The sequence below is a fragment of the Cryptomeria japonica genome, chromosome 6 (assembly GCF_030272615.1).
Source record: "Cryptomeria japonica chromosome 6, Sugi_1.0, whole genome shotgun sequence".
NCBI classification, from domain to species: Eukaryota; Viridiplantae; Streptophyta; class Pinopsida; order Cupressales; family Cupressaceae; genus Cryptomeria; species Cryptomeria japonica.
Window position 1 is genome coordinate 237,630,899 of NC_081410.1, and position 24,605 is coordinate 237,655,503.

The 24,605-nt window shown below is 35.8% G+C and overlaps 1 protein-coding gene across 3 annotated transcripts in view; it reads left to right on the plus strand.

The window, feature by feature from the left end:
- The window catches only part of LOC131077316 (extra-large guanine nucleotide-binding protein 3), a 41,350-nt gene extending 23,026 nt beyond the window's left edge, over nt 1-18,324 (plus strand). For all 3 annotated transcript variants that reach the window (XM_058014785.2, XM_058014784.2, XM_058014786.2), the window contains exons 7-9: nt 3,216-3,460; nt 16,872-17,041; nt 17,166-18,324. In XM_058014785.2, coding sequence (XP_057870768.2) covers nt 3,216-3,460; nt 16,872-17,041; nt 17,166-17,742 — 992 coding nt within the window. In that variant the 3' untranslated portion in view covers nt 17,743-18,324. The remainder of the gene's footprint in view (nt 1-3,215; nt 3,461-16,871; nt 17,042-17,165) is intronic.
- The last annotated feature ends 6,281 nt before the right edge of the window (nt 18,325-24,605 follow it).

Below are 24,605 nucleotides of genomic sequence, written 5' to 3' on the forward strand. Positions count from 1 at the left end.
CTTGATTGAAACTTGGTCTTTCAAGGCTGGGCCCTACTCTAAGTAGGGGGCTCGATTGATATTTTCGTTGAAAAGGATGTGGAGGTGGGTTGAGCTCTCTTCAACATGTGTATTTCTTGCGAACAAAGAAAGAAAATGAGAGGGTGTGTGGGTCTAGGATGATAGCACTATGACAAAAGAGAGTACTACTAGCTAATCTAGCTGAAGCTTGGGTGATCCATGAAATTGATGAATCCATCCGAAGGATTCTCATTTAAGCCAAAGCCATACATTCATCTAATTTATATTTCTGATGTTGTGGCTTGATGCTTCCCCTTTTAGACATTTAAAAAGATCCCACGGACTACTTAAATACCAACACTCAAAGCCCAAATCCATTGGTGACTTACATCGAAGCCAAAATAATGTCTTCAATGTACACAGGAAAGCAATCTGAGCCTGTCTGACAGCTAAGAAATCCACCTTGTTTTACTTCTGTTATAGTAAAGCTGATTTGGGTGATGAAAGGCTTAAAAAGGTAGAGCGAATTCTTTAGATTTTACATGTTCACCATTCACAAACAAATGCAGAAAATTGAAATAAATCTGATACCCTGAAGAGTGCATTCATTCATTGTCTTACAGCTAAGAAATCAAACTTCTTTTTGTTCTTTGTGTAATAATAAATTTGATTTGAGTGATGAAAGGTCTCAAAAGGCAGAGTCAATTCAATAGCTTTTACATCTTCACCACTCACAAGTGAATGCAGAAAATTGAAGTGAATCTGATATCCTGAAGAGTACAGTCATTCAGACTCTTGATCCCCCATGCCCGCTTCCCATTCCTCACAAAATTCATTCAGTAGTCTGCAAAGATGGAAAGGATGGGAAGAGGGAAAAAAGCTTAAATTTTTAAATTTCCTTTTGAAGAATGAAATGGTGGTTCTCTTGGACCAGCAAGGGACCTTACTGGGTACCCATTCAATTTGTGAAAAAACTGAAAATAATGCGTGAGTGTTTTGTCATTCATATCAACGAAATTTTGATTTTGCTAATTTATTGTGCCATCCATGTTATTAGTCAATTTCTATTTAAATTCTGCTGGGCACTACCATCTACCATTACAATGCTGGGCAAATGCTATCTATCTTCTGTGAATGATGCCCACTGCCTCAAAAATCAGAAGTGTCGTCGTGCATATCATTTAAAGTTTTAAACAGTCATCTACCACTACCTCCAGCATCTTGTGATCACCAGCATCGGACAATATGTCTGCCCCCACAATATTATGCTGCAACATAAATATGTGATATTTTAATGGTCCATAATAATGTGAGTGAGTGCTTCTAGCTGTAACTGTGTATTATTTTTTGCATCACAGTTACAAGAAGCACTCACTTATATCAAAGACATTGTTAATCCTGTCTTTAATCTCATTCACAATCTCTTACTTTTAGATTTCACACTCAGAAACTTTTATATATTAGTTTTGTCTTTTTAAAACTTGTTTTATCTGCAATGCAACTTTCAGAATTGACATTCATAATCATCTGAAGTTTTGCCAAATAAACTTTAATTTAGATTAGTACTTAATGCATGATATCACTCTATATAGAATGGGCAAACAGAGCTTTGCACTTTATCATTGTGTGCTTTAGATGAAGAACAAGAAATTACGCATGACATGGTTGAGTCAAAACTTCAACCAAGAAATTGACACAATATTTAGAAGCTGAGAGATTAAGCAAAGCCAGTAAAAAATGAGAATGATTAGTTGGATGGGATTCTAGCTTCCATTCGAATTTTCCTAAATTGTAGGAGACATTTTTGATTATTGAAGACCTAATGCTAGAGGACAATGCTTAATGATGTTAACATGTGAAAAGGTGAAAGAAGCTAAAAAAGGAATGGGCCTACATCATGAATAGGTAAGTGAAAAAATTGACATTCAACAATGAAATTCTTAATACATGGCTAAGGTAGTTAATGGTAAAAGGTTCCCCAATCAAGTTTGGTACTAGTTGATATAGATATTATTTTTCTTGTTAAAAACTCAGGAGTATGATGAAGTTGATTTTCTCAAACTGGAGCTAAAAATTGAAATTAATTTCTCTTTGGAGCAAAACACAATGGGTAGATGATATTGTGGAATTGCTTACTATTTGAAATCAAGTTTGATCAGTTTTTTCACACTGATAGAAATTGACTTTGACCATCACTTTTTTGGCCTGAAAAACTATAATGAAGACAGCAATCTCTTTTTTAATAACACCAATAACCCCACATTCTACAAGAAATACAAAATAAATGAAAATTCTCCTTCTGTCATAAATATATCAAACAATTCTATCACAAAGATGAAACATATTTGCATGGTGATTTTAATGCTTGGAGATGGAAAAAAGTCCCTACTTTTTATAGAAGTTATACAAACACTAATCTACTGTGTCTTGTTGAAGGTTGAACTTAAATATTTTTTTCATAACATTTGAAGACCACACAAAGAATAATTCTAACCTAGATCTAGTCAAATTAAATAGTAGCCATGAGCTAATTATTTGTAACAGACTAATTAGATGGTGACAAACTAAAGTTAAAGGACAAGCTGGTTTCAGGAGTCAACAATTTCCCTTATTCTCACACTTAAAGTTGGAAGGAAATTTGCATGCTACATGTAGGCTGATCAAAACACTTCATTGCTGTGGGTATACAGATTTAAAACTCCTTTATGTCAGTTTTCTGCTTATTCTTAATCACATATTTATGTTACTATAAAGTATAAATTATGAATATAATTAAGGTTAAACTGTGACAGAATGCCATTTCCACCAAGTAATTAGGATGCAGCCAGACATTAACATGCATTTGTAGATCTAAGTAAACAAGTTTTCCTTTGTATTGATGTACTGTCCTTGAGCCTGTTTGCTAGTGTTTACATACAATTTCCAGGGAGTGACTTGGACTAGTATTCTCCAAGTCAATATAATCTTGGACTAGCATTCTTCAAGTCAATATAATCTTGTACAAGGCTATCCATCCAAGGACGGACTTTGACAGTTCCGTTATATGTGTTTGTTTCAAACATACTGATAATTGCAAGCATTTTAATTTGGCTAGTTTTTTATTTGCATGTGAGTTTGCGTTTTCTAATTTTTCATAGAAATGTGAGATATACTTTTGGTAGGGAAAACTAATGGATAATTTCTTTTCTAATTATGTTCAATTTGTGATGCGACAGAGGAGAATGAACAAGAAATAGGTTCCCAAAATGTTTTTGCCATCAACCAAAGGTTGAAGACCTTTTCTGATTGGCTTCTGAAAATTGTAGCAATGGGAGAGTTTGGTGCTTTTTTCCCAGCTGCTACACGTGAGTATGCACCAGTGGTTGAAGAGTTGTGGAGAGACCCAGCTATTCAAGCTACATTTGCTAGAAGGAATGAATTGCACATGCTTCCTGATGTTGCTAGTTATTTCTTGGAGCGGGTAAGAATTTGACTTGTAAACAGGTTATTATTTACTGCTTAATTCTATGTGAACTGGAGGAATTTTGTTAGGGCCTGCATGGAATATCTTTGAAGAGTTTGAAGACTTTGACTACCCATTTAAATTTAAAATGTTTTTGCTTTGATCTTTATGTGCATATTGGTGTGGCCTTTGGAAACGCTAAAACTGATAAGCAGAGTTGATCTTATGCATTGGATCTGAGAATGTAATAAAGATCAACAGTTGATATTCTTGCAACTTGTCTCCGAGTTTCTGGGATACAGGGATATGGAGACACAGAGATGGGTTTCCGGAGATAGCAATTTTTTTTTAAAATTTGGGAATGGCTATAAATATTAATATATAATATTATATAATACAGGTAAGATATTTAAAGAATGTTATTCAACTTCAGGTCTCTGTGAACAATCAACTGACTGCTGTCATGGTGAAGGTAACACAGCTCCTTTGTAGACTCAAGCACAATCTTATATCTGGTCTGCAAGTACAATTCCCCATCTTTGTTCCTTTGAGTAGCACCTCAAGGCTCCTGTTAGTCATGTATTCATAGACTTGCAGGTTGGTCTAATGGTTGAAACAAAACACCAACAAATGAACCATATGACCATGGTGGATCCTGCCCAACATCGGAATTGCAGTGGAAATCTCATTGTTGTGAATGGAGCCATACTTCCAATCCCTATAATCTTTTTCACCTCATCTTCTTCTCCATTTGATGTGATGCCTCTGTAAACAATTTGGATCCCTCCTTTGTCAATGACATTGTCGTCTTTCAGACTCTAGAGCATGTCATCTCTGCCAAAATTGAGCTTCTTGAAGGAGGTAATTTTGAGGAGCATTCGTACTGGTTTTTGGCCTATATAACTGCTGCAATTGCAAATGCCAAAGAGCAGAGCAATAGCGCTTGGCCCTTGGGATGTTCCCCTTGTAGAGGGTGTATCTTGTGGGGATGGGAGGAGACATTCTGCCTGCCCCCTTTTGAGGAAACAACTTGGTTCCACGGTGACATGTCCCCCTGGGAAAACCAGGTGTTTCCGAGATGCGGAAACACTAGGGGAATGGCCCCCCCCGCTGTCCCTCCACCGACACCATGAACCTTGCACCATTTTTGAGATGTTTCCTCTACTAGGGGATCTCTTTGAGACGTTTCTTCTTGGGAAATGCCGTAAGGGGATGCTGGGACGTCCTCAAGATGCTGAGATGTCCCTCAACCTTGGAGGGGACGCGGCCAAGTTTCCCGCAGCAGAAGACATTCAAGCGGGTTTTTTTGAAAAAGAGAAGAAAAAAGTCACTTCAAAGGGACTAACTCTAACCCTAATTTGACCCCAATCCCCATGGCCTCTCAAAAAAGTTATAAAAGAGACATTTGGTCTCATTCTAATTCATATATTCACACAAAATCAGTGGCTGCATTCTGAAAGTGAAGAGTGAAGAGACTAAGAGATTGAGCTGGAAGGAAACTTAGGAGAGGGAGCAAGGCAAGAGGAGATTCTTCATTCTTGCAAGAGGAAGAGGGCAGCAAGATTAAAGGTAGGCATTCAAAACATTTTTTTGTTTATTCACGTTGTTCATGCACCTATTGTTTGAGATTGAAATTTTAAACAATGAAAACCCTGTTGTTTATGAATGATTGCAAGTTTGCAACAATGAAAATTGAAAACACTGCCCTTTTTTTGTCATTGTTTGCTGTTCGATGATTTATATCAGAATTTGACAATTTGTCGGCAATAATGCACTCAAATTCATTGTTGAAAACTTCAATGTTTACTTCAAAATTTTTAAACTAATTGCAATGTTTTCAATTTGACAAATTTGAAATTAATAAATTATGACAGCAGCATATAGGTTTTCTGATTTTTTTAATCATTGTTTCTTGCAGGATCATTATCATTATGAGTAATCACAACATGGGTGAGGATGAGGGTCAAGAGGTTGAAGTAGAAATTCAAAGTGAAAATAAATCGTTTGATGATCCTGGCATATAAGCAGTGGGGGATGACTGTAACACTCAAACTGAAACAAGTTCTATTGGGAGTCAAAATTATGGCTGCCCTTCTCAAATTCTGCAAAAATGGGCCAAGGGCCGCTTTGATCCGAAGTCACCTTCAAAACAATTTGCATCTGAGGTACCAGCAAAGCTTGAGACAGCTGGGGGCACTAGAAAGTGGAAGTGCCATGTGTAATCTTCAATGATTTGGAAGCATTACAAGAACTAATGCTCACTTCCTTCTTGTCCAAGGAAAAGGTGTAGATGCATGTAAAAAGGTGGAAGGGAACTTGAAATATTAAAAATATGGGTTTGTAATGAAGATGAAGTACCTGCATTTGCTACTTTGCCGCAAAGGGGTAGGGGTCATCAGATTTCTAGAGTTTCTTCTTCTACTTTGTAGAGTCTAAGGCCATCGAATCCATCCAGATCAGAGGTAGCAAAGCCTAAGGGGAAATGTAAGATGACTAGTCCATCTTCACAACCATTGGCAAGTTTAACTAATGTGCAAGCAAAGGATGAGGCAAACGATGCCATTGGACAATTCTTCTTTGCCAATGGCATTCCATTCCATGTGGCTCATTCTCGTCATTATAAGGAAGTTGTGCCAAAGATAATAAGGGCTGGACCACAATGTGTGCCACCAAGGGAGACTAAGTTGAGGACAACAATCTTGGATTAGAACTATTCCAAGATCAATATTTTGATGGAGAAGATGAAGGGAACTTGGTTAACAAGTGGATGCAACATAGTCATGGATGGGTGGACGGACATTAAGCATTGTCCACTCATCAATATCATGGTTACATCTAGATCGGCCCCTTATTTCCTTGGTGCTATTGATTGTTTAGGGCATCACAAGGATGCTCATTTTCAGTTCTAGAACCTTTAAAGATGCTATAGAGGAGGTTGGCCACAAATTGTGGTGGAGGTAGTGATAGATGCGGCCCATGTGTGCAAAGATGTAGGGAAGTTGATAGAGGCAGCTATAAACATATTTGGTGGACTCTTTGTTGTGTGCTTGCTGTGAATATTGCACTCAAGGACATGGGTAAAATCAGCTGGATCAAAACAATTGTCAGTCATGCTAGACATGTGTAGAAGATTAGCTGCAACCACCACACTTCACATGCACTCTTCAGGTTCTTCAAGAAGGAATTCTTAAAACCTGTAGAGACTTGGTATGCATCATAATTAACTCTCTTCGAGAGGATGCTTGAGTTGCAAGAGGCATCACAACTAATGGTTATGACAGCATAATGGAATTGGTGGCCTGAGTTGAAGACACAACAGGGGTTGAGGGTATGCATCATAATTTATTCTCTTCAAGAGGATGCTTGAGTTGCAAGAGGCATTGCAACTAATGGTTATGATAGCAAAATGGAATTGGTGGCCTGAGTTGAAGACACAATAGGGGTTGAGGATGGAGGCAGTGAAGAATGATGTCTTTTCGGTTGATGCCAAATATATTGTCTCCATCATTACTCTAGTCTTCAAAGTTATTAGATATGGGGATTCTAATGCACCTTCCCTTAGAGAGGTGTATGAGTGCATTGATTCTATGCTTGATCAAATGAAGGCTGTTGTGCGAGAGGACCCCACATTGCAATTCTACAACGAGCATGTTTAATCGATCATTTAGTGTAGATGGGAGAAGCTCAACACTCCCTTACACATGGCTGCCTATGCATTGAACTCGAAGTGGTATGTGCAAAGGTTCAAAATTAGACCTATAGAGGATGCTAAGGTGAAGGATGTGTTCATTAAGGCTATTGAGAAAATGTATGATCCTATAGAGGCCAACTTGATTTGTACTAAGTGGACAAAATTTGCCTCTTTGGGGATATTCAGAGGTGGCCAAGATAGATATGGAGACAATGCCATAGGAGGACCCCAAGTTGTGGTGGAGTATGCATGGGCCTAGATCTTTGACTACTACTCTAGCCATTCATTTGTTGTCCCTGGTTTCTAGTTCTTCTGCTGTTGAGAGGAACTGGTCTACTTATAGCTTCATCTACTCCATTAAGAGGAACAAGCTTACTTCTAGGAGGGCCGAGAAGCTTGTGGCTTTACATAGTGCTTTGCATCTCACTGACTGCAACACACTTACATACAAGGAGAGTCCGAAAGAGTGCTTTGCATCTCATTGACTGCAACACACTTACGTACAAGGATAGTTCAAAAGATAGATGGGATGTAGAGCCAAATGAGCCAAGATAGATTGATGATTATGTTACATAGATAGGGTTGGTATTGGTGTAGATGAGCTTGAGCATGTGGGGTCTAACAGTTCTAGTGATGAGGAGTTTGGCGAGGAGCTTGGGGATGATTAGAGGCATTAGGCTAATGAGTCATGAGGCATGAGTATTTAGTATTACTATCTAGTATTTACTATTTTGTTTTTGAAGTTTGAAGTTTGAACATTGTTGATTGTAATCATGAATCATCATTATGAAAATTCTTGTTTCAATGTCAATATTTTGATTTTTACTATTAAAAACTACTACTAGTTGAATGTTAATAACTTAATTCTTAATAATAATAAACTATAAGTTTATATTTTATAACTTAATGTTCAAAGTTCAATGCAATCATTGCAATGTGTTTCTTATTTCTTATACAGTTATACATCTTTTTATAACTAATTTTTCAAGGACTATACGCATTTCAGCACCATCCCTTTGCCGTCCCCCCACTGTCCCCAAACTTAGGCTCCCCTTACACCCATCCACAAAACCTGTCCCCCATCCCCGCAATGCCGATATTTTGATTTACTATTAAAAACTACTAGTTAAATTTTAATAACTTAATAATAAGAAGTTTATATTTTACAACTTAATGTTCAAAGTTCAATCCCAATCTAAGTTGCTGGTTTGGGTTTGGGCACCGGTTCGGGTTCGAGAGTCCGGTTCGTCGATTCAGCAAAAAATTGAAAAGGGATTTTGGTTTGCTAGTACAAAAACAATATATTTATATTATATTATATAATTATCAATGAATTTATTAAACAAATTTAACTAATTTTATAAATTAAAAAAAAAACTTACGAAAGTTTTTAGTTTTACATCATAGCATGAAAATTGATTCCCCACACAACTTCGGCACTATATGCTCCCAACAGATATAGATATATGGCCCATTCTATAACATATTATAATATAATATAATATAAATTTAATTTTATTATATTATATAATTATCAATGAATTATTAAACAAATTTAACTGATTTTATAAATTAAAAAAAAATTTACGAAAGTTTTTAGTTTTATATCATAGCATGAAAATTGATTCCCCACACAACTTCGGCACTATATGCTCCCAGCAGATATAGATATATGGCCCATTCTATAACATGTTATAATATAATATAATATAAATTTAATTTTATTATATTATATAATTATCAATGAATTTATTAAACAAATTTAACTGATTTTATAAATTAAAAAAAAACTTACGAAAGTTTTTAGTTTTATATCATAGCATGAAAATTGATTCCACTGTTAATAATTATCCGCTGTTTTGTGGCTGCTCAAACCTAGCTTATCAATATGGAAAGAAAAATCTGATGAATTCCAGTGAACCGGACCCGAACCAAACGCAGACCCGGACCAGATGCAGACCAGGACCAGCATCCAGGCTCTAGGGCCTGAACCTGGTAACTTAGAATGCAATCATTGCAATGTGTTTACTTATTCGTCATATAGGTATACATCTTTATTTAACCAAATTTTCAAGTACTATATGTATTTCAGCATCGCTCCCTTGCCGCCCCCCAGTTGTTGTCCCCTCATTATCCCCCAACCGTCTCCCCACCATCCCCAAGCTTAGGCCCCTCGTACCCCCATCCCCAAAACCTGTCCCTCCATGCCCACGTTAGGAAACTCTGTGGAACATTGGGAAACAGCTAGAGCTTCTAGGCTTACAAAGCCAAAGGTATATGGGAAGAAAACTCAATTTTATCACCTAGTCACTCTACTATTTTACTCACTTAACTGGTCCCAAACTTTTTCTGCTTGACCACACTGGTTAGGTTTAAGTCTTTAAGAACAAAAGATTTGTTATGCCTAGTTAGTTTAATAATATCCTGTAGTTGTATTCTGTAGAATGAAAATTTAGGACCCAACAAACCTTGTTATACATGATTTTAATAGTTATTGATAAGGTGTGCATTGTATAATTAATGCCTTTTTAATATGTTTCATCACTTGAGAGCTATTAGTATTTTGATTAACAGTATATTGGATTGACTGTTTGATTTAGTGAGAAGGATTTGTAGTAGTGACCAAGGGATTTATATACATGATACTGGGAATTCTGGAATTATTATGGCAAATTCTTATGGCTGAAAAATTGTTGCTTTCAGACTGTATTGCCCAAATTAGGTAAAAACTTAAGGATATTTTTTTTGACTTCTCTCGCAACAAACATTGCCAAATTGTCAAGACTCAAGAATACATACTCTACTGTTTTTCCCTTCCATTTTCACAAACATTTTCAGATTCAATGTTGACTTCTCTCAGGACACACATTGCCAACTTCAAGAATACATACTTTACTGTTTTTTCCTAACAATTTCTCAAACATATTAAGACTAACTACTTATATTTAAAATATTGGCTAATGTTTAGCAGAAATTGCACTTGTGAGGAACATTTTGAAAATTTTTAGTAAATAGAGAAGCTGGGAATTTTTTTCCTGGCCATAGAGATAATGCATGATGTAAGCCTTTGGTTGCATTTGATAGAGCATGAGCTTAGGTATCTTTAGGAATCTCTGGTATGGTCTATAATCTGATTTGTTGTAATAATGTTACCATCCCACACCTTCATTGCATGCTATTTCCTTAAAATATCTGTTAGTTTGATGGACATGTGATCTGGACCTTCCTATTACAAAGATCTAACTTAAGGATTACCTGGGATTTCAGTGCCAAAAACAGAGATGCTGCTCCTAGGCATGCTGTGCCATTCCCAGTTCATAATGCATCGTATCAGGTTTCAATGGGCAAAAGTCTGCTTTGATGATTTTTTATGTTGGATGTGCCAAAATGGAGATGCTGCTTCTAGGCATGCTGTGCTGTTCCCAGTTCATAGTGCATCTTATCAGGTTTCAAAGGTCAAAAGTCTGCTTTGGTGATTTTGACATTGGATGTAGCCATGAAATGGTCGAGTCTATGTGAAACTACCTTTGGGACTTGCTTCATGATCTACCTTGTGGGCTAGAATCAGAAGTTATTTGGAAATTGTTTACCACCAATGGTATTTTACTTTAGATATATGTTGATCAACCTCACAGGAGCCAAGGACCAACTGCAACCAAAACAATCTTCCATGGAAGAGAAGCAATGGAACTGCTATGAAGCCAGATAATTCATTAGATGCATATATGAAAACTAGTACAATGTACAATAAGGAATCCCTTGTTATAAAGACGAGGATGAAACCCTAGGACATACTAAGACCATGACAAATGTCTAAATCCTATGTTATGAGACATAAAATAAATGACCCGAGTAAGCTTAAGTGTAAATAAGACCTGATATGAAACTAGCTGAGTAATATACCTTTTTCACACCAACATCCCCTTAAGCGCAACTTAGGGAGTATGATAAAATCATGCAATGATGTGAGGATGGGTTTCGATTGCAACGTCATGTTAGTATCTATGTACAAACAAATCTTTCATAAATGGTATAAAGGAGAAATCTGAAAAACCCATATAAAAATACCCCCCTCCAAAAGAGAAAAAATGCAAACAAACATGTACAAGTGAAGGAAGGAGGACTTGACATGACCCCCCAAGGACTATTTTTGTAACCAATGTACAATCACTATCTCACATATAGGAGAGAGAGAAAGACTATGTAGCTCTCCCACAATGAATAATCTTTTTCAGTTCTTGCCAAAGGATGATGATGAAGATCAAGAACACCAAATGATGTTCTTGCCCTTGGGAAGAAACAAAACCGAGTATAGATGTAGGATACCTTCCCTTGAAGGAAGAAAGATCATGATGTATAATGCTGTTGTTTATGAATTTTGCTCAAGTGTTGCCATGTTAGTATGAAAGTATGCCACAATTAAAGTAGTTACAAGCCCAATAAATGATGAAAATGACAAGCTAGGACCATGTGGAGATGGATGAAAAATAAGATCCGAAGACAATGGTGGTGTGACAGTAGCTATGATGGGATTTTCGCAAAGGAGGAGATGGATGTCCTTAAGTGTGTCCTCTAAGTCTACGAGATGGGATTCACAAAACAAACTTGCAATTTTTGTCAACTACTCATCCAATGTACCAACTTTGGAAGATGATGTACTTTGTTGCAAAGAATCACCCAAAGCAACAATTGGAGATGATGTGATTTTAATTTATGTCATCCGACTATACAGGGTATTCTATGATGAAGTGTTCACACAAGATGTATGAATATGAACACATAGAGACGAATTTGCCAATATTGGAATGCACAAGTTGAAGCCTCCAAATCTTGATTAGGAGTCATAAAAGCCAAAGACTCAATGGATGTCTCTATAGGAGGAGGAGCATTGAATGAAGCCTCAATGCCATCGCAACTATTAAGACCCACCAAATAATCAACTTGCTCTTTTCTATCATCATCATATGGTAGGTTATCACAATCATCAAGGGGCACAAGATTGTCCATGATAGGATCATTTGGGAATAGAGAGTGGCATGGGAGGTCTTCATAGATCTCTCAAATTCTAGTCCAAAGAGTGCTTGGGATGAAGCCGCTTGAGATGGTTCAGGATCCATCATGCCAAGACTAATAGTACTCTTTGTTTATGGTGATTATGGAAGTATAAATTGAAAAACTCGTAGTTTTACAATTATAGACTCCTCATATATAGATTAGAGATCAGAACATGTGAAATTGAAACCCTCAACATAAAAACTGATCCTATATTAATATTATGGTGCAAAGTTACAAGTCAAAACAGAAAAGGTGTCTTCAAATTGAAGTAATAGGTACTTGAGAAAAATTAAGGAAAAACCATATAGATGGCTGCAAAGTATGTGGAACTAGCTTTCCAACTCTTGTTTGTTTGTGGAAGACCTGATATGATATGCCCAAGTTATGGCACTAAAAAAAAATCTATACTTTATGCAATACAAAAATTGTTGGTTGTTATTGGGGTGGAGCCTTGGTGGTGCCACTGGATTGAGCGAGGCAGTGTTGGTTTGAGGGTCGCTAGGTGGCAATTGGGTAGAGTAGAGCTATGACAAAGGTGCATTGTGGGGGGGTCATGTGACTGTAGGGTGTAGCCCCTTGGCCTTGGGGTTATTAGAATAATTAATTCTTTGAGTCAGTTACCTTCTTTTGTGGTTCTATTAATGGTCATTTAGTTAGTCATTAGTCAATTATTGCTTCTTTTATAAGAATTCATAGTTTGCTTTTTAGTTTTAAGCTTTTTGGCTTTATTTAGCGTTTTAAGCTTTTTTAAGCTTTAGTTTAACAGTTTGTTCTTTTTAGAACACCATCTTGTAATCCCTTTATATACGCTTGTCTATTCCTTATTAATTAATTTTCAATATCATTCGATCATTGATTCAATTATTTTTCACGGTATTAGAGCGGGTCCATGGGCTTTTATAAGGTTTGGCAAATTTTTAATTTTTTTTTTTCAAATTCGTAACCTCCTACTTGAAAATAATTTTCCAGATTTTTTTTTAATCAAAAAAATTGTTGGAGTTTTGCGAAGTTCTTTTTACCCCGTTTTTTTTGTCAAAAGAAAATCGAGGTTTTTTTTTGGCAGGTTTGTGGGTCTACTCTTGACCAAAAATCACAGACTTTTCTATGGAAGGGTTTTTTGCGCATGTGGATTTCAAGCTTTTTGGAGGTCGAATTTTTCGCAGGGTTGAAAATTCGCGATTTTCGCGACATTGCAGGGTCGCGTGAAGAATTTTTGTCCCGCATTTTTTGTGTTTGCCCGATTTTTCTAGACCCGCGGATTTTGCATGAGGGTGGCGCAATTTTTTTTTCGTCTGCTGTGTGTTTCGCGCGACATCCAGTGCGATCTTTGGTGACTTATATTTTTTCCCGAGCCGAGCTTTTCTCTGCATGTTTCTCTGCTCTATGGGCGGTTTTTCGTGATTTTCAAGGGTTTTTTTGCTGAGCAATTTTCGCGGGTTTTGTTCTTCGCGACCTGGTTTGTTTTTGGTACTTTGCTTTCCACCCGCGACTGTCTTTCCGTGAGCGGTTTTCATGGTTTTGTGCGGTTTTCACTTTTGTTTTTGGCAGAGCTTTTTGGCTTTTTTTCGGGTTATGCAGAAATTTTTCTGCTATGGGTTTTTTAATTGTTTTTTCATAAAAAAATTATTTGGGTTGTTTTTTTAAATTTTTCTCGCATAATTGTTTTTTGGTTTTTATGATTTTTCCCTAAAAAAAAAATTATTTTGGGTTTTGCTAATTTTTTTCACAAAAATTATCTTTCTGGGTTTTCATAATTTTCTCCAAAAAAATTATTTGTGGGTTTTTAATATTTTTCCCTTAAAAAATTATTTTGGTTTTTTATAATTTTTTGGCCTTAAAAACTTATTCTTAGTTTTCTGATTTTTTCCACAAAAATCATGGGAGGGTTTTGATTTGATTTTTTCTTCAAAAATCAGGCTTTTGCCGCATGACATTTTCAGGGTTTTCACGATTTTTTCCTCAAAAATTGTCTGTTGGTGTTCACGATTTTTCCCTCAAAAATTGTTTGCTGGGTTTTCATTATTTTTTCCTCAAAAATTGTTCGCAGTATTGATAATTTTTTCCTTAAAAATTATCATCTATAATCCACGATGTTAGCGTAGGATTTTTGTTATTTGGGTTTTATCGTTTTTTCCACAAAAACGATGATTTGTAACCTCAGATTTCTTGGTTTTTTGATTTTCTCTTCAAAAATCATGAATTCTCTTTTGGAGGGTTTATGTTTTTAGGGTTTGCCGGTCTTTCCTCAAAAATCGTGTTTTGTTGCAGTCAAGTTTGGGTTGCACCTTGAGTTGCTGGGGCGAACATCTGCAACCGTGGTATCTTGTAGTCTGTTTTGGAGTTGTTGGAGCAAACAGTGCTTAGTACTCTTCTGCCAAAGGATTTGCCGATTTTTCCTCAAAATCATGGTTTCAGGTTTCTATAATTCATGTGTGACAGCTCTATAATTCGCGTGTAAGGGTTACATCAGTCATCCAGAATCAGCTATTCTTGGTCATTACCACTTTGCAGGAGGGTCTTTGTAGTAGTAGAGTGTTCTTTGCATTGCATTTATGATCAAAAGACTTGCAGTGTCTTCTATCGGGTACTTAGTTGAAACTTGATACAATGACCATTAAGTGAGGGTATTAGAATAATTAATTCTTCTAGTCAGTTACCTTCTTTTGTGGTTCTATTAATGGTCATTTAGCTAGTCATTAGTCAACTATTGTTTCGTTTATAAGAATTCATAGTTTGCTTTATAGTTTTTTAGCTTTTCGGCTTTATTTAGCATTTTAAGCTTTAGTTTAACAGTTCGTTCTTTTTAGAACACTGTCTTGTAATTCCTTTATATATGCTTCTATATTCGTTATTAATTAATTTTCAATATCATTCGATCATTGATTCAATTATTTTTCAGGGGTGACCAAGGGCTTCACCCCCTTGCCCCCACTCTAGCCACCCACCTCCTGCTCCTTGAGCACTAAAGATTGTAGCTCTCGGTTATTGATTTGATTGGGGGTCAAAAACCCTTTAAAAAGTTGGAGTGCCAAGGCTGCTGCCGATGTAGTTCCTGCCTAGTGTTGTGACCTACAATAAATTTTTTCAATTTAAAAAATAGAAAATGATACAGTTGATGACAGGGATTTTGTAGATAGAAATATTCCTTGATACAATGGCTGTGTAGCAATGGTGGATGATGGATGTATGGCTGTATGGATCTGTACAACCACAATTTTTCTTGCTAAATTTTGTAAACCCCTAAAAAAAGTTGAATTTTTTTTTCAACACAAAACTCTATCGAATTTTATATTGATTTATATCTTTTTGAGCCTTCTAAGCTTGTTTGTTTGGCAAGAATTCTCAAATAATCAATATAAAATTCAAATAATCAAATATGTCGCTTAATTGATTACTACACATTTTGGGGGAGTCATTAATCTTTAATAAAATGCTGGGGTCCATACAGCACATATTGTAGTTCATGTTGGTCTAATTGAAGATTGTTATTTCCATGATACGATGAATCAATGGTATCCACATATTTTATATAAGTTTCCAATTTCATTGTCCAATTTTCATTTTCATGGAGCATCTCAAATCATGAATAACTTAGAATTTTTAATCTAATGTCATTGCTTTCATCTGCATGGTTGTCAGCGGGTTTGTTCTTTGATCTATGGTTCCGGTTAAATAAACAATGCCTTTGTCTTTTCCTGCCATTTCCCCATTACATGGTTTCCATTTTAGTTTTGCTTTTGATAAATGTACACCAAAATATTTTTACCAAAATGGATCCTAACCATCTCAGTTTCTAATATAACTTTTCCCTGCCATTCTAAATCCTCATTTAAGATATGGTTCAATATTCTAAGCATGCCTTTTAATGTTGTTGAGTTATGCAGCTAAATACATCAAACATGTACATGACATTGCTCCTAAAATCTGCATAAGAATCACTTAAATATACATAGATTTTGACCTTGGAATTTAGTTAAGCAAGCACTTCAAAAGGTAAATTGTGGTTTCTGCGATTGCAAACATGCCATTACAAACTTGTACTGGCTAAAGGGCAATATTATGTTTGCTTAAGCAGGAAAGATGAGAAAAAACAGTTAAATGTGATTAGAACTTTTGGATTTGGAAACTGTGTGATCAACAGATATATGACAACACAGACTATGCCACCATACAGGAAGTGTCTGGGCTTTGATGTAATTTTATTACTTTATTAAGGAAGCTACTTGAATTATCAAAATAAACAAAATACAACTTCCTACTGCCATTGGCACCGAAGAATGTCAATTATGTTTGGATTGATTAGTTTGACATTTTATGACTGCTGCTTGAGGATCAACAGATATATGACAACACAGACTATGCCACCATACAGGAAGTGTCTGGGTTTTGATGTAATTTTATTACTTGAATTATCAAAATAAATAAAATACAACTTTTTACTGCCATTGCCACCGAAGAATGTCAATTATGTTTGGATTGTTTAGTTTGACATTTTATGACTGCTGCTTGAGGATTTTTGCTTAGTTTATCATGACCTTGATGATAAAGTGGGCTGTCCTCACATAAATTTTTGGTCAATGTCACATTTAATTTTGCTAGCATCACTTATAGAGATATAGAAGATTAATTTGGTTGTTTTCAAATCATCACAGTTCTTTAGCCAACTTTGGTATTATGTTGCAGGTTCTTGAAATATCAAGCAATGAATATGAACCCACAGATACAGACATTTTATATGCAGAAGGTGTGACCCACACCAATGGGCTTGCTGTTGTAGAATTTTCATTGCATGAGAAGAACCCAGTTTCAGAACCGTACAACGATAATTTTGATTACCATTATCCTCCTGTGAGGTTGGTACTTCTTAGTTGTACATTTCTGTAGGATAGTATTCTTTGCTGTGAGTGTGTAATTGGTCTAACTTACCTTTCACAGAGGCAGATGTTTTTTAACTAATATTTTACTTTTGCCCTTCAGGTACCAGCTTATTAGGTTGAATTCCAAAGGCTTGAATGAAGGCTGCAAGTGGCTGGAAATGTTTGAGGATGCAAGGGCTTTAATATTCTGTGTTAGCATTGGTGATTATGACCAGTTGTGGGCTGAAGATGATGGTCCACTCAGAAATAAGATGAGCTTGAGCAAAGAGTTGTTTGAGAATGTTGTTAGGCACCCTTGTTTCAAGAATACACCATGTGTGCTGTTACTCAACAAATTTGATGTTTTTGAAGAGAAAATCAACAGAGTTCCTCTTACTGAATGTGAGTGGTTTAAGGATTTCTGTCCCGTCAAGGCACACCATAATAATTCGTCACTGGCTAATCATGCATACTATTACGTTGCAATGAAATTCAAAGAGTTATATGCATCAATTAGCAACCGCAAGTTGTTTGTATCACAAGTCAAGGCTCGAGATTGCGATACAGTAGATGAAGCTTTCAAATATATACATGAAGTCCTGAAATGGGATGAAGAAAAAGATGAATGCTATAATCGTGATGAGTCATTCTTTACTGATACAAGTTCATACTCCCCTAATATAGTACAAGAGGTTTGATTCTTTTCAAAGAATGGTCTATTTATCATTGTTTACATGCTGTTGAGAGGAGGGGAAGGTAATCCTGATGATTAATTACCACAAAGAGAGTACTTCTAATCCATCAGAACAGAGGATCAGTTCCTAGTTGGTTTCCACATTTATAATGGGGGTGTTGTAATTTTAGTTAGGATAGAAATATTCAGCATGTTACGAAAGCTAGATTGTGATATGTTCTAATAGAGGTGTGTTCAAATGCATGGACGGCCACATGGATGCAATTAATTTTTTATCTGTACTTTCATCACATAATCCATATTTCACATGTGAATCTGTCTATGGGAGCGTCATACCGATGATCCATGTATGCATGGAATTAGATCTGATTTTCAGATCAACACCTTTCGAAGTACAAATTGGTCACCATGGTCTCTGGGATCAAAGCTACTACCTCTCAAACAATTCCTTCGGATAGACATGGCAATCTTATGCTAAATTGTTGGATCCCATTGCCCTTTGTATACACGAGTAATGTATTGCATGTGATTTGGATATTGGCAGTTGAATAATGATCACGAAGAATGTGTCGGATTATTTTGTTTCTGAACAGTGGCTATTAGTTTGTACCTAGGTGGGTTCTGTAAAATTAAGAGCTCTAAGGAGCGGGTCTAAATTATTTCTAAATTTTTACAAATGTATATAGCCCATATGATGCTAAGATATAAATTGTGTTGATTGAGAAAATGTAGTATATTTTCAAATAATTATTTCTTATTTTTTGTCTGCGAGAATAGAATATCTGGTCCATAAGAACGCCAATGTTAGGATCTTATCTATATTTGAAAATGACTTAATTTTTTTTCAATAGGCAATCTTTTTTAAAATTATATGAAAATTTTGCTTGCACAGTCTGTCTTCTCTTTATATTGTATATCAAATATTAATAAAAAAATTCAATAGACTGAAGTTAGTTTTACTATTGACCATTAAATTCTTTAATATAAATAAATGGAGAGGCGGATAATATTTATTTATATATGAAGATAAGAATACATTTGGGTGTCCATATACATATGTATATGTACATACACATATGCACGTGTATATGTATATACATACATAGAGAGTCAAAGATGAGCATGTCAAGAGACATACATAGACGAATTATGATCTGAATTCTATTTTGAATTTTGGGAGACAAAATGCTAATATGTGGGATTGGGTGTATTGTAACCAGAGTTCCCAAACTCGCCGCGAGTTAGGCGAGTTCGCTGAGTTGGCGAGTCGAGCCAAGCTCGGCGAGTTTTGCTGACTCGGGACTCGGACTCGGCGAGTTCGCCACGAGTTAGGCGAGTTCGCTGAGTTGGCGAGTCGAGCCAAGCTCGGCGAGTTTTGCTGACTCGGGACTCGGACTCGGCGAGTTCGCCAAGTTGGCGAGTCGAGCCGAGCTCAGCGAGTTTTGCTGATTCGGGACTCGGACTCGGCGAGTTTCGACCATAACTCTCTCGACTCGCGAGTCAGGCGAGTTATGGCAAAACTCGCCGAGTCCAAGCTCCAAGACTCAGCCACGACAGGTCAATATTTTGACTTGTTTGACAAGTTAGTCTCTTCGTCAGGATTCCATCTTTTCTCTTTCTTATACTTTAAGTTATATTCCATATATATTGTTAGGATGTTTGAGAGTGGTTTCGGATCTCCATGAGTTATAATGCAAAATCTAGTTTTTGGAGGATCCTTCAAATTTCCAGACTTAGTCAAATTTCAGGGCATTTTAGAATCAGGATGACATTCCAGACTTTTAAGGCGAGTTCACTCTGACCTTGATGTAAGGGACGGGACCTAGGAGGACACTTTGCATTCAACCAAGGTTTGATTTAGCAACTTGAAGCGTGACCAGATAGTACACAAAAACCCTAGGAATGATCTAAATAGCCCCTAATCACTCAACTGACCTAACCTCCTTCACTCCACCTTGAGGAGATCCACCTGATTTGATGACCTTTGAGAGACTCAATCCCTTCAATGCAAAGGCTAAGACACTAAAACGAACAACAACAAAACTAAAAGAGCCAACCCTAGAAAGCAAAAAGTGGGGGTCTTCATTTGCAATGGGCGATGTGTGAGTACCTCACAACAGGGATGTTTCTTACAATTTTGAAAAAAGGGGGTGAGTTGGGGACATTTCCTACCTGTCCCCACATCCCAAAAAATCCCCCCATGGGGCACAAGGTTATTTTTGGCAAGGGACATGTCTCTGAGGAGCATATTTTCAAACCCTTTTGGCCTCACAATTCCCCCTTCCATCCAACATATATATAGCCTAAAAACTAAGAGGTCCAAGAAAGACCAAGATCAACTATAGTCCCAAGGTAAAACCTAAGTTCAAAAAGCACACTATTTAATGCTACCATACACAAGCATTCCTTACAGTTTCCAAGTGAAGATGTTCATGATGTCTCATGTTGGTGCTCCCAAAATTTCAATTTGGCCAAAGAAAATACTAAACAGAAGCCCCAAACAAGTAGATACTCTACCAGCATGCCTTTCATGGCATAACAAACTAGCACACATTATAATTGGGCTTTATTCAATAATGGGTGCATGAAACAAGTTTTAAATTGTTAAAAATCTCTTAATTTCAAGGGTTTTTTTTATTTTGCCGAGTCATTGCCGAGTCGTTGTCGAGTCATAGCCGAGTCATGAGTCGAGTCGGCCCTGCCGAGTTCAAGCCGAGTCCGAGTCTGGGAACTTTGATTGTAACTAACAATTGACACAAAAACAGAAATGAAACAACCATTGAAATAAAATAAAATGGTTTTTATTTGAAGTTGAGAGCTCATGCAAATCTAACAAATTTTGTGGAAGGGACGCATGCCTATTACTTGTCTACATAGCTTCAAATTCAACTCATGCATTTCAAATGAGAATAAAACTTATTAAAAATAGTAAATTATGACTCACATCATAAACCAAAGAGACCATACTTGTGTCCTTGGAAGTTGAAATGGATAGTGAAATGAGGATAATTAGTTACAGACTTCAAAATATATCAAAAAGTTATTTAGTTTTGGTATTTCATAACTCTTAAGCAATTGAGTGAAACTTAAATTGATTGTATGTTGGAAAGATCTTCAAGAGGCCTAGTTTGAGATGTTTGGAGGATAGCTTTGGGCATTGTTGTCACATGAAATTGCACTGTCTTAAAATTGGTTTTCGCATTCCAATGACACAATGACAAAAATCTTAAGGTGTGAGACCTTGCAAATGAGATCAAACATCACGAGAAGGTCGTCTTCCTTTCTAAACTAGATGCATAGTGTTGTTCAATTAGTGACTTATGTGCGAAGAATTCAGAGAATAGGTTCTCTTGTTTTTAAGCTCAGTTTTAAATGCTTTTAAAAATTCCTTATCATTAGGATTATGAGGCAAGAGATTTTTAACAACTTCCACCTTAAGAGTTTTTTATTCAAGAACATGGTGTGTACTATAGAGGGTTGCCTATATGTTAGTAATAGTAGTTCTCTTAACTTGCAAGCTTTGATTTTAGCATCCTCCAACTATTTGCATTTGTCTTGTAGGTCTATAACCTGTTTCTTGTAACTTTTTATTTTATTTTTTAGAAAAAATGCTTTAGCTTCATACTTTTTAGTGTTCATTAGATATTTCTTGTGGTTGCTTCAATTGGTCTTCTAAATACAATTTTTTTCCTACAAACATCATTTTTAGGTTTTTAATTTCATGCCTTTGTTAAAAAATATTCGTCCATATTTAATAATTGAAGTGCAAATTGGGTTCCTTTCGAAATTCTCTTTTCTTCTAGTGAAGTTGTTATAAGGTTTTTTCCTTTAATTGGTCTTCTTTGTAGAGGATCTTCAAGCACTATTTCCTTCTAAGCCATTGTTGTATCTTCAAAAATTGGGCTATCCTCTTGTGTTGGTATCTTATTAATGGGGAAGTAATGCTCCTCCAAAGGTTCCATAATAGAGGTTTATCTTATGGTTTCTTTTACAAGGATTTCCTTCTCTATACATTGTTTGACTTTGGTCATTGGTTCAAACTTCTAGCACTTGCTTCTCTAAAGAAAAGGAGGCAAACCACTTGCTTCCTTCTTAACCTAGTTTATTTTTCTCTTGGTTACTCTATTTCTTTCTCATCATATGAGGAAATTATTTTTATTTTCTCTTCAGAGTTTTCTTGAGGTGGTTTGTTTTTATACTTATTCTTTTGTGGGTAGTTGAGTTGGGGCTTTAGAGTATTCCTTCCTACTCAATGAATGTTAAATTCCCATATTTTGCTGACTTAGATTTTAAGAACTATAGGGGTGGCTATATAAGTTCCCCCAATTTCCAATTTATTTTCTCTATCTCAAAGATCTGTAGAAACTGTCCACTTCTTATTTGCCTTCTATTTTTTCAAAATTTGATATTTATAGTTACATAATAAGACTGATGTTTTAAGGATCCAAATCTGTTTTTATGTTTGTCTATCATGGTTCTTCAAAAATTCATATAAATACAAGGGCAAGTTGATTCTAGGGTTGGATTTTTTGAATCATGGTGTAGGTAGGTTAACATTCTAAATGCTAGACCCATAACTAAATCAAGTTGTCCCTCATACGTAAAATATTTTGATATTTAAGGTAAAACAAACTTTCAAGGCACAAGGATTATGAAGATGAAAGAAATGGTAGAAGACAAAAATCAATAATGTAAATGAAATTAACAATGCTATTTTGTCTTTTACCTTCTCATGTCACAGGTTGAGCGGAAGTAGACGCCTTTCTCCACTTGATTTGCTCCTTTTATGTTATGTAGTTGGGTGGAATGTGGTTGCTCAAAACAACAACATGATGTTAGGATTTAGGATTTAGGATTAGATTGGATAGAAAAATGGCAGCACGAGAATGAAGAAGGTGGATGATCAAAATAAGAGAAAATTTGTCAATTTATAGACTTTTGATGGGGGGAATCAATGGCCAAGATTAAATGTCAAATGGATGGCTAGGATTGGTTGAGAGAGATGACATGGATTGAAGGCTTAGCCTTGTAACACTTGTCACAAGGATAATAAGAGCTGGGTGTGCTCACACAAATGTGAGCACGTATGGGAAGATCATGCAAAAGACATGTCTATGACATGTGTAAGAGGTAAGGTGGTTATAAGGTGATCTTTGCATGCTCATGCATGTGTGAGAAAGAGGAGGGTAGGGACACTTGTCACATGATGACAAGTTTAGATCCTAATCTATGTAGATGGATTCAATGGATAAGATTAACTAGACAAAGATTGAGGGTGAGGTATAATTAAGTATTAGGAAAAATGGTAATGGAGGTTAATTAGCCTAAATCAATTAAGTATATATTAATTCATTGATTTCGTTGCAGGGTTTGGGGGTTAAGGTTTATAATTAATTAAATAAATGTAAATTTATTTAATTAAAGGTAAATGGTAAAGATAAAGGATAACTTAAATAAATAATATATATTTATTTGGTAGGATAAAGTCAAGTGCAGTGAAATATATGTGTCTACATGTTGTAACCCTATTGATGCTCTTTATCTCCTTTCTCTTTTTAGCAATTACTAAGAAAGATCTTAGATTCCTTTGTGAAATTAGCTAGTATTTCTTGGCAAGTCAATTTTTTTTCACCATGAAGATCAATCCCTTTAGAAGAAATTTTAGACACTAAGTGATGAGCTCAAGAAATACCTTAAATTTTCATTCAAAGATCGTGGTGAAATCTTTGGAGTTATTGTGCATGAATTCCTCAACAAGCTTTGGATGATATCCTTCAATTTTATACCAAAAAAAACCATCTCACAACTCAAAAAATGTTTGCTAAAGCTTGATATTATAGTAATTTCTATAACAAATGTTGCTCCACCTTTCTTTTTATGCTCATCTTCTTTCTCCGTGGAAAGGTGCTAGGACATGGGAAAATGATTCTACACAATTTTATGGATTTTAAATGCGAAAAAAGTATCTAGGGGGAGCTTGAGTAGAGGTTTTGTTTGAGTAGAGAGCAAGGTGAGTAAATGACATCATTTGGCATAATAATGGTGATTCATGTGGGTTATTATTGTACCACCTTTCTTATACAGAATTCAAGGGAAGATGTGCAATCTTAGAGACAGATAATTATTATGGATGCAAAAAATCATGCTTAATTAATTGATTATATAAAAATCATTACTTTCTTAATTAATGATTAATATACACACCTATCGCCATTTTATGATAATTAAATTTCATGTGCTAAGGATTTGATGCTTTCAACATTGATTTTTTATATTATGTCATTAATGCAAAGAGGATCATTTATTTGATGGTAGTGATAAAGAATTTTGAAGCTTTTCATTTGAATTTGAGTTGAAGGTTCTAGCACATTCTTTTTGGAGATGTTGAAAATATATTTTTAAAACTCTTTTTATTAACTTTGGAACTATTATAATTTAAAACATGCAACTATTATAATTTAAAACATGCACATGCATATTATGATAGAAGAATCAAAACACTTAAAAAAGAAAAGAGCAACTGAGAGGGAATTTGATTCTTAATAAAAGATCATTTTAAAAACTTATTGGAGAGCGAGGTTGAGGCTGCAGGAAAGGATGACGAAGATATTTCGGCGAATTGGGTGGAGGAAAAGGAGGGTCGCTGTCTGGAAATGCACGCAGGATTCCAGCCAATTAATATCTCTGAAGAGGTCACCATTGATAGGGAACTTATGCAGAATCAGGCCATTATACGTAGATTCATCGAGGTTAAGAAGGATAGAATTACAATAAATCGGTGGATCAAAGAAGAATGGAAAACCGACTGTTCAATTAAGTTTTTGCCAAAAACATTCTTCGTTGCTATCTTTTCTCTGGAAGAAGAGA